General features: G+C 50.1%; 2 protein-coding genes across 7 annotated transcripts; one reads left to right on the top strand and one right to left on the bottom strand.

Moving 5' to 3' along the window:
* Nucleotides 1-9: 9 nt before the first annotated feature.
* PSTK (phosphoseryl-tRNA kinase) lies at nucleotides 10-3,906 on the top strand (the record flags this gene model as incomplete). Its single annotated transcript, XM_054071524.1, has 6 exons — nucleotides 10-261; nucleotides 632-911; nucleotides 1,503-1,701; nucleotides 2,143-2,218; nucleotides 2,999-3,092; nucleotides 3,698-3,906. Coding segments are annotated over 6 exons (1,107 nt in total), but the record flags the coding sequence as incomplete, so codon positions are not given.
* Nucleotides 3,907-3,936: 30 nt separating this feature from the next.
* On the bottom strand, nucleotides 3,937-17,901 carry IKZF5 (IKAROS family zinc finger 5). 6 transcript variants are annotated; one of them, XM_054071708.1, is made up of 8 exons: nucleotides 17,844-17,900; nucleotides 16,568-16,652; nucleotides 15,811-15,876; nucleotides 14,895-14,989; nucleotides 14,431-14,596; nucleotides 13,708-13,890; nucleotides 9,636-10,514; nucleotides 3,937-4,315 (listed from the first exon to the last, which is right to left on the bottom strand). In XM_054071708.1, the coding sequence occupies exons 5-8, from the start codon at nucleotides 14,561-14,563 to the stop codon at nucleotides 4,200-4,202; spliced, it is 1,311 nt and encodes a 436-aa protein (XP_053927683.1). In that variant the 5' UTR covers nucleotides 14,564-14,596; nucleotides 14,895-14,989; nucleotides 15,811-15,876; nucleotides 16,568-16,652; nucleotides 17,844-17,900; the 3' UTR covers nucleotides 3,937-4,199. The 6 variants fall into 6 exon arrangements, with proteins under 6 accessions (XP_053927683.1, XP_053927682.1, XP_053927685.1 ...); XM_054071707.1 differs by lacking the exon at nucleotides 16,568-16,652 and having other exon boundaries at nucleotides 17,844-17,901; XM_054071710.1 differs by lacking the exon at nucleotides 17,844-17,900 and having other exon boundaries at nucleotides 16,298-16,951.
* Nucleotides 17,902-17,965: the final 64 nt, after the last annotated feature.

Below are 17,965 nucleotides of genomic sequence, written 5' to 3'. Positions count from 1 at the left end.
TCCTCCCCCCTCGGCCGCTCCGGCCCCGGTGCGGCGCCGCGGGCCGTGTCCCCCGCGCAGGCGCAGGGCGGGCGGTGCCGGGCCGGGCTGGCGGCGAGCGGTGGCCCCGCGCGGGGCGGGCTGTGCGCGCTGGGGGGGCTGCCGGCCGCGGGCAAGAGCTCCCTGGGCCGCGCGCTGCGGCCGCGGCTGCGCTGGGGCTGCGCCGTCCTTTGCTACGACAGCCTCCTGGCGGGCGGGCCGGAACCGCGGCCGCCCCGCGCGGTGAGAGCGGCGGGGACGGGGGACGGGGTGGGGATGGGGAGGGGGGACGAGGGACAGCAACGGCACGGGAAAGGACACTGCCGACTGGGATGGGATGAGTGTATTGGGGATGGGAACGGGGATGGGATGGGAATGGGACAGCAGTGGGATGGGGAATGAGGGACAGGGATGGGCTGGGAATGGGTTTGGGGAGGGATAAGATGGCATGGAATAAGATGGGATAGGAATGGGTATTGGGGATGGGGATGGGCACAGGGATAAGGGGCAGCAGTTGGGGATAGGGATGGAATGAGGACAGGGAAGGGGGCCAGGGCACAGGGATGGGGGGTGAAGACAGGGGCCCCTGACCCATGCTCTGCTCCCTCCGCAGCCGTCCCACTGGAAGCAGAGCCGTCAGGAGCTGCTGCAGTGCGTGGAGCGCATCGTGCGGGCGCTGCTTGGCCTGTCCCCGCTGCCCGGCCCCGGCCCACAGCCCACCTGGGAGCGCGTGCAGGCCGCCTGCCGCGAGCAGGGGCTCCTCGCCAACAGCGGTGCCGGGGATGGCTGCGTCCTCACACCCGGAGACACCACTAGGCCGTTCTACCTCATCCTGGACGACAACTTCTATTACCGGAGCATGAGATACGAGGTGTACCAGCTGGCTCGCAAATGTGAGTCCTCCTGGGCGTCAGGGCGGGATCGGCTTCACAGGCAGCTCCGTGCGCCTCAGCTGCTTTATGTGAAGGGTCTCGTCACTCCCAGTTCCTGGATTCCTGCCGGATAAGGAGCACTGACATTACTGTATCAGTAGAAATTGCCAGGTCACTTACAGCCTTTCTGGGCCTCAAGTTGCACCAGGGCAGGTTTAGATTGGATATTAGAAAACATTCCTTCACTGAAAGAGTGGTGCCCAGGGCAGTGGTGGAGTCCCCATCCCTGGAGGGGTTCAAAAAGCGTGTGGCTGTGACACTTCGGGACATGGTTTATCCGGCACCTTGGGGGTGGGCTGACGGTTGCACTGGATAAGCTTAGAGGTCTTTTCCAGCCTCAATGATTCCATGATTCTGTGATCTCAGAAATCACTGCTTGAGCAGCCCTGAAGGTCAAACTGTTGGTATTATTCTTGTTAGGTTTGTGTTCTTTGCAGGCTCAGAACTAGTGTTGAAATTCTCATTCATGTAACGCCTTCATCCTGCGAGTTGCTTTCATATAGTTTCAGCTGAACATTTCAAGGGTAAAATCACTTCTTTATGGTCTTTCAGATTCATTGAGCTACTGCCAGATATTCTTGGATTGTCCACTCGAGTGCTGCTTGCAGAGAAACCGTCTAAGAAGCCACCCAGTAGCTGACGAGACGATATGTTTAATGGCAAGAAAGATAGAAATGCCGGATGTCAAGAAAAACGCATGGGAACGGAACAGCCTCATCCTGAGAAGTGCTGACGGTGCTTTGGAGGATGAGTATGCAGCGGGGTTGATGCCAGGGCTCTCACTGATTGATTCATAAACGCATTGGGAGAAGCTTTTTCCCTAAAGTGATCTAAAGAATATGTGAAGAATACTCTGCATGGCGATGTTTGGGAGTCAGGCCGTTACACACGATGGGTATCAGTGGTTGGGAATTCGCAGCTGTCATTCTTTGCAGAGTTTACACCAAACCTCACTGTTCCACTCAGCTGCTGTTGAGAATTTGTGTCAATTGGCTGAAAGATGAAGACTGGCAATAATTGGTTGTAGCTTTGGTTGTAACTGTTTTCAATTGAAGCGGCTGCGCAATAATTATTTCATTGATTTCCTTATTCCATTGATTGCCTCACAAATTTAACTGAAAACTTGTATTTTTTCTGTGATGAGGTGTCATCGCAAAGGCAAGAAATGTCTGTGTTAACTCTGTTTTCTCAGCAAGCAGATCATTGTTTTGCTGGCCTCCGCGCTGGAAAACCCCATGAAGCCAAACGAGGAGAACACTGAGCAGAAGGTAGTGTGGTGCCCTCACAGCTCTCCCAGAGGGTGTGGGGGGGACCTGGGGTCAGGACACTGGGAAACAGCTACTGCATTTCTTGAGTGCAAAAGCACACACAGAGGGGTTACCCCCCCTTGTTTGAAACGGGTCCTTCTGTCACCGACTTAAACCACTGAACTGTCTAACGCCCCCTGCCCTGGATCAGAAACAGCATGGCCAGCAGAAGGGCAGGGATCGCACCCCTGCACTCAGTGCTGGTGAGGCCACACCTCAAATCCTGGGTTCAGTTTTGGGCCCCTCAGTACAAGAAGGACATTTTGAGGAGCTGGAGTGCGTCCAGAGAAGGGAACAGAGCTGGGGAAGGGTCTGGAGCCCAGCGGCTCTGGGAGCGGCTGAGGGCCCTGGGGCTGTTTAAGCTGTAGAAGGGGAGGCTGAGGGGAGACCTCATCACGCTCTGCAGCTCCTGAAAGGAGGTTGTGGTGAGGTGGGTGTTGGTCTCTTCTCCCAAGTAACAAGGGATACGGCGAGAGGACGTGGCCTCAAGTTGCACCAGGGGAAATTTAGATTGGATATCGGGAGGAATTCCTTCATGGAAAGGGTTCTTGGGCAGTGGTGGAGTCCCCATCCCTAGATGCGTTTAAAAGTTGGGTAGAGGAGGTGCTCAGGGATGGCTCAGTAGTAGACGGGTGTGGTTGGACTCGATGATCTCAAAGGTCTTTTCCCACCAAGCGATTCTATGATTCCAATGTAATGCCTGTGCCTGTGTCCCTCCTCCCTGCGTGTCACCCTCGCCAGGATGCGGATCGAGCAGCCTGTGCAGCCAGCGCTGTCCATCGGGTGGATCAGGCCTGCAGGCGCATCGTCTCCCTGGCGATGAAGGACGCAAAAGGTACATGTGGCCTGCAAAGTGGGCCTGAACTGACGGAATTCCCTTGAGGTAAACTGTTTGGGAATCCCAGCCCTGAAGGTGGGACTGAGCGATCGCCTGCAAGGTCTGCTCAGAGCTTGTAGCGTGTCAGTCAAAGGCTGTACATTTTGTCTTTAAGGGCCACAGCCATGATTCAACAGCCGGAGCCCCTCTGCTGTGAGGCCGGGCTGAGAGAGCTGGGGTTGTTCAGCCTGGGGAAGAGAAGGCTGCTTAGAGCAGCTTCCAGTACTGAAAGGGGCTCCAGGAAAGCTGGGGAGGGGCTTTTTACAAGGGCCTAGAGGGGAATGGTTTTAAGTTGGAAGGGGGAAGATTTAGATTGGATATTAGAAAGAAATTCTTCCCACTGAGGGTGGGGAGGCCCTGTCCCAGGTTGCCCAGAGCAGTGGTGGCTGCCCCATCCCTGGAGGGGTTCCAGGCCAGGTTGGATGGGGCTTGGAGCCCCTGAGCCAGTGGGAGGTGTCCCTGCGCATGGCAGGGGGTGGGACTGGATGGGCTCTGAAGTCCCTTCCCACCCAAACCATTCCATGAGTCTATAAAGTTAAAGCTCAGCTGTAATTTTCTTTTAGATCACAACATCCTCCCGAGCGCGATGAAGAGCCTGGCAGAAGAACTGAACAGACTCAAGGCAGAATTTTTGGAAGACTTGCGGCAAGGAGATAATCTGAAAAAACAAACTTGCACAGAGGATAAACACTTGGACCCTGCTGCCAGCGTCATTCCCTCATTCCAAAACAAGGCAACGACTCTAGTTAATAAATATATTTTAAAATAATGACACAGAGGATGTTGGTGTTTTTTACGGGCCCAGAGTATTCACAGTGCAACGCCGTGAATGGAAACATCCAGGAGGTGCAGCTGCCTTCTCTGGCGGCTCGCGCCATCCCTAACTCCTGTCCCTCTGTTACGGGGCAGAGACACGGCCCTGCTGCAATGAGTGTGACTGTGGAGACCGAGCCAACCACAAAACATCTGTAGATTTTAAACGTCGCAGAATCACAGGAAAAGTCAGTCCAGAAGGAACACTGAGAAGCCATCTCACCCCATTTCCCGCTTACCACAGGACTAATCTCAAGCTGGATCTGCCTTCCTGGAGCCTCCTCTAGCCGCAGGTTTGAAGAGCGCCTTGGATGTTGCCGGCTCTGCTCTGTCCAAAGGGCTGCTGAGCGTTTCCAGGGAACATATGCCTGGGAAGGTAGGAAATGAGAAGCAAGAGGGAGTTTAGCATGAAGCAGGATGATGATGAATGACGGCATCCACTGTCGGGATGTTGGCACCCAAGTTTAATCCAAGTCCCGCTTCAGTTTCCCAAGTCCCATTTTCAGACCAGGCTCTTAGCTCCTCTGCTTTTTCTCCTGACAGAAACTGCAAAAAGCAAGGAATCGGGGATGGGGTTAAACAGGCTCTTGGCTTGCACGCAAGTGCATGCACACATAGGAGTTGCTCCCATGTCCAAAGGAACGCAACGCTGGGTGCTGCCTCCAGAGCTGCCAACAACACATGTAGATGCTCCATACGCAGTGACAGCCGCCCTGCCATGATAAACACTCCAATTTCAGATGGACAAGCAGGCTTGATAAGGAAATATGAGGAAACAAAGCCTTTGGGAGGTGACCGTATGTGCAAGAGTAGCAGTGGGAAGGAGGCAAAGTGTGTCCTGGCTCAGCACTAAAATCAACCCTTTCTTGGCTAAGCAGAGTGGAACAGGAACACCCGTTCCCTGCTCACCCAACAAGTTAAGATCCCCTTCCTTCTACACCCAAAGCCCTGCTGGTCATGGGCAGCTTGCCTATGCCCCCTGCTGAACACACGCAATTAAGAATTAACGAGAGACTTAATTAGAAAGTGTTATTTTATTCCTATTTACAAAAGCAGAGCTTCACAACATGAACTGCACCAGATACAGCCGAGTTATTCCGGAGTTAACCTGGCCCGCTGAAAACAGTCACTACACAATAAAATGTATTTTACAGCTCAAACGGGCTTCGTTTCTGCATACAAAATGTGCTCTTTCCACCGAAATACAGGTTATTAACTAAGAGAACGGGCACGTAGAAGCACACACATGGGGACTGTGCGATGAAAGGTGCTCGAGCAGGGGCAGGGGCCCTGTGGCAGAACAGCCACTAGCTGTGGAGTTCCCAAGCAGTTTAAGAACAGAAAACTTGCCAGTGAAGCCTTCAAAATTACATTCCCTTCGTCAAAAAAAGAAATAAAAACCAAACAAGCAAACCCCAAAACATTCTGGAACAGAACTAACAACAACAGACCGTTTTGCTAGGGAAGACTTGGAATGGCACCAAGCTTTATGTTCCGATGCCAATCTCCATTTTAAGTCAAAATCCTCTTCACCTGGGCAAAGACAACTGGTTTTCCTATTGGCTGCTTCCCAGATGGCTGAAGTGTTCAGCGAGATAATCTACCAAGACCATCAGTCCGGTATTTGCATGCTCATGGCAATATTCAGTCTCAAAACCAGAAGTCCACATCAGGAGTATAAATAGTGCATGTTATAAAATAATCCTTTATCATAAACACAAACCCCCTTCAAAGTGCATGCGTTGCAACCATCAAACTTCATGCAGTCAAGCTACGAAAGATTCCAGCTCGTTCCCAAGCTTCCCAGCCAGTGCCAGTTCAGCCCCTCACCACTGTGGAACACAAGGATCCAGGGTTTTTAATTACAAGTGTGTGCAGGCTAGCACTCGGAGAACTCTGTGTGGGATGTCCTAACCGAGGGCTTGGACCCTCCAGTTCCTGACAGGTCTGCCTCTCCGACTCTGTGTGCAAAGGAATCATCAGGATCGCAACCCTAAACCAACATTCCAGTACTAACTCTGGTCTTTAAATCACAGTAAATAGCATGTGCAGAATTATGAAGAACGAATATGCAAACGCACCCGCCGAAGCTGCCCGGCTGGCACCAGGGAGCGGATAGCACCAGGCACAGCCCAGCACCCAGGATCGTCCTGGCAGCTCAGAGGGTGGCTCCGGAAGGACCGGGGAGCCGGCAGGGATACACCCCACAGAGCTGGCTGTGCGATCCAGGGATGGGCAGCCTGCCGCTGCCCAAGAACTCCCCTGCAAACAGGAGCGCATGTGAGTGAAAAGGGGAAGTGTTTTCATCATTGTTCAACAGTTCAGAGATGTCCAAGCTGGTTTTCCTTTCCCTGGGTACCTCAAGGCAGAAACAATGCTGTGAAGCCAGCGGTGTTAAAACGCTTCCACACAGTGACTGGCAAGGTCTGGGGTCAGGTTTTTCTGAACCGAGCTCTATTATCGAGCAGATGCGTTCCCTGCCCCAGCAAATCCCTCCCCAACGAGGGCTGTGTCAGTAAGACCCTGCAGGCTCCCTCTTGCAGCATCTGTCAGCAACCTCGCTACCCTCCCACCTCAAATCTCATTCAGGGCAGGGTGGTTCAGAAGCTGTTTCTCTAAATCACCTGATCGCAAGCCAACGCAGAAAGAGAGGTCTGTAACGTTTGCAGGCACTGCCCATAGAAGTCCCAATGGATGAGAAATCACGGAAGCAGAATTGGGAGCTGAAATCACATTGGAGTTTATCCCCCTACGGATACCAACAGGGAGAAAGGCTGGAGCCACAAACCAAGGAGGACTTGGCCATTGGGATCAGCAAAGATAGATGCTTGCGTCACCTAAAGGAGAGGAGAACCACCTCTATAAATCCCTAATTGTACCGGTCTCCAACAGTAATGCCTGAGGCTCCAATGCTGTATTTCAGCCACATTTGGATTCCAGACTGTGCCAACATGTGTCGGAGAGTGCTGTCACTCCTACACCATGCTCTGACCAGAAGCTTTTGCGTCACAACACCTATGCCGGAGCAGTAACTTCCATCTGGATTCCGGGTCAGTCACCTTGCAGCCCTTCACATAAAGGACTGTGGGTGTCCATGCATGCAGAGCAGCAGCTTTGCTTGCAATAAAACAAAAAGCAACAAAGAGATGTTGTGGAATTATGAAAAGCACCATCAAGAAAAATGGAAACTGCATCCTGTTTTACAGATCCACAGACATGGATCCAACCAAACATGTTTGCAGAAGCAACAATGCATTATACTTCACCGCACTGGAAACACTTCCGGTGTTATTCCTGACCCCATTGCTACAAGACTACGTGCAGCCAAGGACCCAGTTCCTTCCATCAGTTACTCCAGCACAGAAAGCAGGTGAGTGAGGGAAGAGAAGTGTATTTGGTTCCCAGACTTCTAATTCGTTAAAGTTAACACTGCTTCTAGAGCTGAAGCTGTCAGCAGGGGAGTTTCCCTGTGTGGATCTCACAATTGAGGCCACCATAAGCTCTTTCCATCGGCCTCAGGAAACTGTCGCTCTCGTGACAGCAGAAATCTGAATAAGCCCCACATCTGCTATTCTGATTCCAACCTCTGGCTTGCAGAACATGAGCCAAGCCTTCCTGCTTTTAACAAAAGCCATTTGCCGCCATGCTTTGCTGATAGGAAAAGGGGAATACATAAGGAAAGCTTCGATTTGCCTCAGGTACAGCAAACCGAGGCCAAAGTGCATGTCTAAAGATGGGAAAAGCAACAGCTCCTTGCTGTCCTGCAATGTTATGAATCCCTGTGGAGCACACGAGAGTTTTTGTTGATTTTGCGAGGATGTTTTATTCAGGTTAAAGTGCCTGTCCATCAGCCTGGGCACCTCTACAGCCGCATGTACAGCGTAAAAACCACAGACACATGCAATGGGCTGCCCGTACATCCCAAGCCACCACTCGCCACCTACATCGTCGTTCACGACAACAGCGAATGCCACCAGCTGGTGCTCCTGTGCCCACCATGAACGGCTCCAAGAACTCCAGCACACCTAAAGGACAATAAATCCAGGAAGGGGACACAACAAACCGACTCAGAATGAGCTGAAGTTTGCCATAGGCATGGTTATACGACTTCCAAACACGCAGGCGTAGCTGGGCCCAAGACAGAACCAAACAGATGAGTTTTAATTTGTAAACCTCCTCTCTGTTTCTGTTAGAGCATCTGTCTCTAACTGTGCAAATCTTAAATATCTGTACAGATTAGTTTAAGGCAGTTAAAAAATCTCACGGATATATATTACCTCTACAAGCTCTTCACTCTGACCACCTAAAAAAAATCACTCCCTATTCAAAATAATGACGTGTACAGCTTGGCAAGTCGTGTTTCAAAAAAGGCGTCATGATTAAACTTTCCTTTGTGTAACTAGAGAATGACAAGGCTTTAACTCCTCCTTTTTTCCTATAGGAGTCCATTCACGACAACTCATTAGACAACAATTAGAGTCTGCGCCCTCACGTGACGTTTAGGCTACACTAAGCAAAACCAATATATTAAGCAAAACCTTCAACAGCCTTCAACAGATCAAGGCAAGTTTTAAATCACACTGAATTTGAACACGAAAGTTGCTTCTGTTTGATTTCCCGCTTAGAGGCAATTAGTTTTTAATGGTAACTACATCTTCAAAGTAGCCCCGCATCACTGTGGCAAGCTTCTGTGTTACATGGTTAAGCTTTTATGGTTAACTTTAGTGAACAGCCCAATAATCACATCCTGTGTTTCAAGACACGCTCTGCTTCCACAGCTGCAGAATGTTTATTGGCATTACGTGCAAGCAACTTAAATTTAGCAACAAAGGCTATGTTGATGCAGCAGGGTGAGAGAGGTGACTCTCCCCCTTTACTCCGCTCCTGCGAGACTCCACCTGGAGCCCTGTGTCCAGTTCTGGAATCCTCAATATAAGAAGGTGATAGAATTGTTGGAATGGGTCCAGAGGAGGCCATGGAAATGATCCGAGGGCTGCAGCACCTCTGCTATGAGGACAGGCTGAGAGAGTTAGGGTTGTTCAGCCTGGAGGCTTCCGGTAGACCTTTAGAGCAGCTTCCAGTATGGAAAGGGGTGACAGGGAAGCTGAGGAGGGGCTTTTTACAAGGGCATGGAGGGATAGGACGATGGGGAAGTGGCTTTAAATTGGATGGGGAAGATTTAGATCAGACATTAGGAGGAAATTCTTCACAATAAGGGTGGGGGGGCTCTGGCCCAGGTTGCCCAGAGCAGTTGTGGCTACCCCATCCCTGGAGGTGTTCAAGTCCAGGCTGGATGGGCCTTAGAGCCCCTGATGGGAGGTGTCCCTGCCCGTGGCAGAGGGTGGAACAGGATGGGCTTTGAGGTCCCTTCCATGCCAAACCATTCTGTGATCCTATGATTCCAATTCTTATAGCACTTATTTGAAAGGCTACACACAAAACAACACCCACATCTCACACAGAACTTCCCTGGCAAGTGTTACAACCACATAGAAATAAATTCACCTCCTCTGTCGAACTGATTAACATGAAGATTCCTTACAGGAATGTGCAAGCTTTCCTTCAGCAAGTATGAAAAATATACTGTAATACGTTAAAAAACTAAACAGGAGCACATTCGCAGTCAGTGCTGGCTGTGCTGGCCTCGGGCAAAATGGCAAGCAAAGTCGTACTTGTTTTTACACTTACACCCACAGATGTTGCACTGAAAGGGGTTTTCGAACCCATGACATCCCATGTGAATGGTATAAAGGATATTGTCTGCAAAGTACATGTCACAGTGCTGGCAGTGGTGCAGGAGCTGGGGGTCCTGCACCGGGAGGGTCGGAGCTGGGGTACTGGGCTGGCTGTTGCTGATGCTGGGAGTACTGGTGTGGGCGCTGCGGTCGCTGCTGGGACCCGCCACTGGGCTGTAGTTTCTGGGGTTGTGGGTGGGCCGTGGATCTGGGCTGGTGGGAGAGGAGCTCTGAGGAACGTTCGCTGATGCATTGGAAGCTCCCGCAGGGGCCGCAGGCTGCTGCATCATGAACGGCTTTTCGTCTTGGCAGGAAACAACATCAGGAGAGGTTGGGTTTTGGCTTTCGGGTGGCAAGCTGGATAACTGTCCGGCCAGTGTAGAGAGCTGGTTTAAAGGATTATCTACCATAAGGTCTTGTGGATCTCTTGGCAACCCACTGCTCTGGGATGGTTTTGCCATGCTCTCATATGCCTCAGTCTGGATATTGGGGATTTCATGAGTGAAATCGTTAAGGTAGTCTGGTTTCTGAACCACCATGGAAGGTGGACTCAGATTAATTAATGCTCTTCTACTGTACCCCAGATTGCCAGTCTTCTTCTGCAAAACCCCCCACATCTTCTTGCTACTGAGGGAAGACCTCGTCCCCTTGATGGGCACCATCTTGTGTTTGCGCCTGCGGTGGTGAGACAAGTTGCTTCGGTCACTGCAGCGAAAGGAGCACAACTCACACTTGTATGGTTTCTCACCAGTGTGCGACCGCATGTGAGCTTCCAGGTGACGCTCATAAGCCGAGGCAAAGGGACACAAATGGCATCTGTGTGGCTTCTCACCTGGAAAATCAAAACAAATTATGCTATAGCATCTCAGAGTGCTGGAGGAAGGCTTTGCATGGAACAGGTAGCAGCTAACCAGGAGCTGCTGATCACACAGCTTCGCTTTAGTCACTGCCAGTCTGGAGCTCCGATGGGTGTTTGGTGGAAGAGCAGAGCTTGGACTCTGCCTCACCCATGTGACAGGGAGCACCAGGAAAAATGGGACCAGAATCAGCGTAACAGACAACCTGTTGAGGAAGCGCCGCAGCGGTGCCAAGGACTGAAAACAGACATGTCTGTGTGGTGCTCTGAGCTGGATCCCAGCTCCCTCTCACCTGTAAAGCATGTGAGCAGTTGGCTACAGGAAGGTCTACACCACCAAAACATAATGACTCTTAATGAGAACTGTGTCTACACGCTGAGGCAGGGTATCCTTTCCTTTTTTTCCAAACTGTTCCTACTGTTCCAAATTCCTACTGTTAGACATTCTGGCACCCTTACCTAAATAACTCGTGTATACACGCACCCACTCAAGAACTGAGTTCTGAACAAGGACTCTGTGTTTAAAGAGCTGTTAAAGGAACACAAAGCCAGCTCATCCCTGGACAGCATGTGCTCTCAAACCAGGTATTTCCTTCCTGACAGGTAGAATGTTGCCCTTCTACTACATTTTACTTAGAAAGCATCACACTAATGCCTTTAAAAGCACTTAGAACATAATCACAAACCAAAACATTTGTCACAAAACCTTTTGCAACTTGTGATGTTCCCTTCACATGCTGATCTCTCACGAGTGTTCAGATCCACATCTGCAGTGTCAGAAACACCTGGAGGATGTGATGCACATTCAGGTGCTGAAAGGAAATATCATCTCATCTTTCTATCTAGACTGCCAGGGCAATTCTAAATAACTGTCATGCGACAGATTCTCTTGCCACATAGCACGGCAAGCTCCAAAAGAGTGGGAGCAGGCTCCTTCTCTTTAGTCTGTACAGTTTTGAGAAGCATTTTTTCCTATTTTTAATACTGGGCAGTACATCTGTGTGGTGGCTTTCAAAGTTGAGCGAGAGCAGCTCCAACAGCCACAGATCCAGACGCAGCAAGGGCTGCTATTGCCCTGCATGCACTGCCCAGGCCTTGTAAGATGCCGTGTGACGGATACAGAGAGCCCTTCCCACGGCAGCATCCCACAGTCTGAAACAACACTCTGGGACACTGAAGGTGGTATTTTTTTCCCTGTATCACTGGGTCTTCAAGAGGAAAGAAAGCAATTTTTGTGCGGCCTCCAAGTGCCTTACTTCCACCAACAGAAACTATGACTCCTCCAAAAGCATTTACATTACAGATGCGTGTGTGTAAAGATCTGGAGAGTGGGCACAAACAACAACGGAAAACCACTGACGGGCTCCCTGGATTCACAACGAATGTGTCAATCTGAACAGCCTTATTTTCTTCTAAACCATTCACACAGAGATAGATTCGCACAACTTTAATATAACACAGCCAGTGAACGATTAATTGCACTGCTGCTAGGCTCAGCGTGAAGCTGCACTCAACAGCAGTTCTGTGACCATGCCTGGGTCACAACTGCTTTGGCAGACACCTTGCTGCACTTGCAGCTTGCCCAGGACGTGTTATCTGTTTACTCGTACTGCTCTAAGGCTACCAAGTAGATACTATTTCCTTGTTTTAATGCCAGTTCAGACACTCCGAGCCGGCACAGTCCACGTAATCCATCTCTTGGCTCTTTGCCACACTTCCCCACTATCCTTCTCCCACTGCGTGGCCCTTGCTTCTGAAGCTCAGAAAAGCACTGCAGAGAGTAAAGCTCTTAAAAAAAGGCATCTCTCGCTGTCCGCACATTGTGAGGCCAACAGCAGAGGACCGCTCTATGAAAAACAAGACAAAAACCCTGCTCCAACACACACTCTGCTGCTTTGCAGATGCACAGCAAGAACAGCATCAACGCTGGGTCAGATGCAGGTACACAAGCCACGGGGTTTCATCCCCTATTGGAACTACACAGTGTTTCCACTGGGAGTCTGCAAACAGCAACAGCTACACACAGCGGCCACTCACGGTAGCACAAGAGAGGGATTCACAACATCTTCAGAACCTGAAACTCAGAACTCTCTCATTTCTAGTTGATTGCTGTTTTCTATCCCCACTATGCCTCGTCGACACAAGCCAACACCGCAGGGCTGATGCAAGGAGCACAGGCTCCCCCAAAACACACCCTGGGAGCTGCTGTGCAGAAGCTGCAGTTCACAGCTATGGTCGGACTAGAAACAACCATACTTGATGTATGACAATTACATCCACGTGACAGCAGCGTGTTCCTCACCTCAAGTCCCAGAATGCCACCCACCCACCACCACAGAAATGATGCACTTGAACTGTTGGCGCAGGCCAGTCCACACCAAACTGGAAACCTGTAAAACTGCTGGGTTTTGCAGAATCCAGGGTTTTTTGGTTTTATGCCATCAAGCTTTCCATAGCAGTGTTGCATATCTGACAGGCACCAGAGACTTCACAAGGACCTGTTGACTGGTTTCTCTTATTTGTCAAAAAGTTGAAGCTGACTTCACAAGCATTTCGGGATATCCTAACCTTTACTGTGAGTTCTGCTTTCCAGTTTTATAAACCCAGCAGTGGCAAACACTCTTAGGCATGCCACAGTAAGTACTTTTTCTTTCCAGCACTGTTATTAACCACTTATTTGATGACATGGCCTCACATTCGAATATTCCATCAATAAGAAAACTTTATTCTTATTACCATGTTTTGTACTTCCACATCTGATGTGTTGTACAAGAATATGTTCACAGCTAAACAGCAGAGAAAGAAAAGCCACATAAATCTCCACCTGGTGGCAGAAAAGTTCTCACTTTTCTGATTAGTAGGGAAAAACTACAAATTATGTTTAGGGCCCTGAATTTACACTGATGCCTTCATGCCAAACTGTACTCTCTTATAAAGTTACTTCAAATTCAGTAGTCTGCAATCATAAATGCAAGCAGGAATTTGCATAATTTAAATAGGTAAGTGGCATACTTTTAAATAAACCGTCTATTAAAAAAAAACAAACAAGTTCTAATTGTTGAGGAACTCTCAGACCTATCCCGCTGCTTGAAGATGCCAACTCCTAACATGGAAATCATTGAGTTAAACCACAAAGCCTCACGGCAGAGCACTGCAGAACACTCCATACCTGTGTGAATCCTGATGTGCTCTATGAGCCGCGCTGTTCCTTTGCTGGCATAGTTGCAGTATCGACACTTCAACTTCCCGTCAAAGGTCCTTTCAAACCCATCCACTAACATTCCTGAGTTTTCATCCAGTGAAACTTCAACAGAAGGGTGATCCAGGCCATTCTGATCCCCTTCAGTTCCAGCTGCGAAGAGGTTTCAATTAAGAATTGGTAGGATCACTCTATTGTGCTGAGAGCATGCCAAATGCCTTCTGCTTCTGCATACCGTTGGTCTTTAAATATACAGAACCACAAGGAAACCTGATTGACTGAAGCAAAGCTACACACACATCTTTGGTGATCGTAGAATCATTTGGTTGGAAAAGACCTTTGAGATCATCGAATCCAACCATCCCTGTCCACGACGAAACCAGATCCCTGAGTACCTCATCTCCCCCCCTTCTAACCCCCTCCAGGGATTGGGGCCCCACCACCTCCCTGGGCAGCCTCTGCCAGGGGCTGAGAAGCCTTCTGGTGAAGAAATTTTTCCTGATGTCTAATATGAAGCTGCCCTGGTGCAACTTGAGGCTATTTCTTCTTGTCCTATCGCCTGTCACTATGATGTGACAATGACTTATCAGAAACGCTTCCACAGAATGTAGCAGTCTGTGTAATTATCTGGAGTGTAAACAGCACAGCCATTCTCAAACAAATAAAATGTGACAGCAGTGAAATGAGCTTTACCTCCCTGAAGAGTCTCTGCTTCCTTGTCTCCACTAACGGATCCTGAAATCATGTTCACATGGTGAGTCTGCTGCGTAAGGTATTCCTGGAAATCTTTTACGAAGTCTAGAGGCTCTGGTTTCTTTTCACCCATATTCAAACTTTTTATGTTTACAACCTCCTGTGCCTAGAAGAAAAGTATTTCCAACACATGAGCGTCACTGGATTTGACTGCTGTCGTAAAAACAAGTTTGGGGGGTTTTCGGTTTTAAAGTAACAGGACTGCTGTTATCACAGCACGACCCAATGCACAAACTGACAACCATCAGAATACCGGTTTTAGAGTTTTTAACTCACTAAAGATCAGCAAATACACATTACTGGGGAAACCGCCCTCAGCAACAGTAACGCAAGGACATTATCAAATCAGGTAAAATTACATAATAATCAAAATCAGCTTGAATTCTCTTTTGAATGGACTGTACCTGAACTTAAGTTCCCTGCTAAGTAGAAGGCATGCTCCAAGACGTACTCGCAACAGGTCAGCTAGAAAGCACAGAGCACAGCTTCTCCTATTTTCCTGGAACGTAAAGACAGGAAATACAAGCTCATTATTCTCCCCATGAACTGTTAGAAAGAAACCTAAAAAACAAATATGTTTTGGAGGACGGGTTCTCCGCTGCTGTGGGTTTTAATAAAACAACTGCACTTCAGCAAAAGCTTTGCAAAGACTGCATCTATTCCTTTGCCTATCTCAGAGACAGACACTTCTGTCTGATCATCCCAATGGTCTCTCTGGTGAATACGTGGCTCCAAAACATACCAGAGCTGGGTCAGTCACAGTTACAGCACCTGTAACGCTGGGAAACCAACTGAACGTCACTGATGAGCAAAGACAGGAAGAAGCACCAGAAAGAAGTATTTCATAGTTCTCCCAAAATTTTAGTTTCCTGTCCCGCATAACAGCCTTGAATAATTTAATTATTTTACACTGAAACAGTAGTAAGAAATCTCTGGTTGTGCTCTGTTCTGGGACTGCAAATGACAAACCTCCTCCAGAGGGGGTCAGTCAGGAAGAGGGGAATGAGTCAGTCACATCATTATTCCTGCAGATTATAACTAGAAATAATTTATAATACTACATTCTTAATAAGAACAAAATTCTGTTTTCTAGCTGCTACCACACAAAACACTAAGTGACCTACAAAGACTGAAGTTCTGACTTCCAGAACACATTCAGACACAGTCTCCTGTATTTTCAGTCATTTACAAGTGTCAGCTCATTTTTGGCATCCCGATGAGCGTATTCTCTCACATCACAGCTAAGTGTGCTCAATTACTATCGTCACTATCACCATAAAGTTAGCTTTGAGCACTTCTTTACATATCAGTTTTGCCTACCCTTTTTCAGGCGTCCACAGCCTCGTGTCAGCTTAAGTTAATTTGTGTTCCATGCACTGGCATCTCCTGCAATAAAAGATATTGGGATGTGAGTTAAAGGCATGGAAGAGAAAAACAGGACACGGCAGAGTCCTCACCAGGCCAACTTTCATCATACTACAGTAATAACAATTTAAAATCAAACCATTCTAAATGTTGAATGGTTCAACATAAAACAATGTTGAAAGACCATCTTCCTCAGAATAATCCTTTGTGTAAGGTACAGAAACCTATTTGATTACTTTTATAACGATGTTTAGTTTTTAAAGAAAATTACGCAGAATTTTAAAAATCCGATTAGGGAAAAGACATCATTTTGGGTATCAACTGCTTAAAATTTCACTGATTTAATCTGAGGACCTTTCACTTTATATTTTATGTCCTTGTAGGTAAATTGCCACAACACAACAACTGCTTCACTCCTCTGCATTTGTACCCACAAGAGAACCTTTTGATACTTTAGGTGGTATTTTTTACAGCTGTTCAACCAGCATCTCTTTTTTGAAGAAGGACACAGATCAGATGCTTGCTATGTCACTGCTGCCAACCTGTAAATGCAATTTGAATTGTGAGAACCTGAGCAGCTCACGTTCCACGCGCTGGAACGGTCTGGCCACACCAGAGTGCTTCACGTTCCACTCACACATAACACATTCTGCACTGACAATTACACCTTCCCCAGCGTTGCGTGCTGACGGGTAGAACCCTGGTTACTCACTCTCTACTGGTTATTCTCGCCCTACACGGGCACAACTGCTGGGTTCAACACCAGTCACGGTGCCGGTGTGTGCAGAGTATACCACCTGAGAAGTGTCAGGACACGCCAGAATTAACAGCACCATAAATATTTTTCCTAATAACTTCTGCTGAAGGGAATAATTCAGACACATAAAACCCAGCAGTTTCACAGAAAGAGCTTGCGCTGCAGTACTTCTATATGCCCAGACAAGTGATGGCTGCCCCATTCCTGGAGGTGTTCAAGGCCAGGGTGGATGGGCTTTTGGGCAACTTGATCTGGTGGGAAGTGTCCCTGCCCACGGTTGGGGATGGAACTGGATGGGCTTTGAGGTCGCTTCCCTATCCCCCTGTTGCCCCTCCTGCTCTCCACTGCCCCCCAGCTACCCACTGCTGCCCCTCTCCCACACCCCCCTACTTCATACCCCCACCGTCCTCGCCACCCCTGCCTCTCCACTGCACCCCCTCCCCACTGCACCTCCCGCTCCCTCTTGCCCCCTCGTTCCCCAATGCTGCCCTCACGGTGCACCCCGCTCCCCATCGCCCCCCTCCCCACTGCTACCCTTCTGCCCTCCTCATTCCCGACTACCGACCCCCTTCCCACTGCCCACCCTACTCCAGTCGCCTCCATTTCCCCCCACAGCCTCCCTGCTCCCCACTGTCCCCTCGCACACTGCTCTCCTCAGTTCCGCTCCGCTCCCCAACGCTGCCCCCACACTCCCCACTGCCCTCCTCACCCCCAGTCCTCTCACTGCACTCCCTCTTCCCCCGACAGCCCCGCACTCCCCACTGCCCCCCCACCTCCCCAACGCTGCTCCTCCTCTCCGCACTGCCCTCCTGCTCCCTCCGCCTCCCCACTGCTCCCCCACTCCCCCAACGCTGCCCTCACTACATCCTCTCCTCACTGACCCCCCGCACCCCACTGCCGCCCCCCGACTCCCCCCGTCCCCCTCTGTCGCCCCCCGACTCCCCCCGTCCCCCTCTGTCGCCCCCCCCCCCCCGGCCTCAATGCCGCCCTCACCCCACGCTCTCTCCATCGTTCCCCTGCTCCCCCCCACCGCCCCGCCGCTACCCCAGTGCTGGCCCCCCTCTCCCCCTGCCTTCTCACACCCCCACTCTCCACTGCCCCCCCGCCCCCCAATGCTGCCCCGCCCCTCGCCACTGCCCCCCTCACTCCCGACTACTGCTCCCCGACTGCATTCCCGCTTCCCGCTCCCCCCCTGCCCCTTCGCAGCCCCCTCCGCAGCGCCCCCACTCACAGCTGCCGCCCCGCCGCCGCCATGTTTGTTGTGCCATCCCCCTCAGCCACGCCTCGCGAGAGCGCGCCGGGGCGGAGCAACATGGCGCCGGGGCGGGGCCACGGTGGGAGCGAGGCGGGTCC

Source organism: Cuculus canorus, chromosome 7, assembly GCF_017976375.1.
Source record: "Cuculus canorus isolate bCucCan1 chromosome 7, bCucCan1.pri, whole genome shotgun sequence".
NCBI classification, from domain to species: Eukaryota; Metazoa; Chordata; class Aves; order Cuculiformes; family Cuculidae; genus Cuculus; species Cuculus canorus.
This window is presented reverse-complemented; position numbering and strand designations above follow the sequence as displayed.

Bases quoted from the DNA above. Each gene is read 5' to 3' on its own strand.
- IKZF5 (XM_054071707.1), bottom strand. From the start codon at position 14,563: ATGGGTGAAAAGAAACCAGAGCCTCTAGACTTCGTAAAAGATTTCCAG. The intron at 10,515-13,707 runs GTATGGAGTGTT...TTGATTTTCCAG, and splicing joins GCACATCAGGATTCACACAG to GTGAGAAGCCACACAGATGC. The intron at 4,316-9,635 runs GTAAGTGTAAAA...CTACCTTCCCAG, and splicing joins TCAGTGCAACATCTGTGGGT to GCATATGTTCCCTGGAAACG.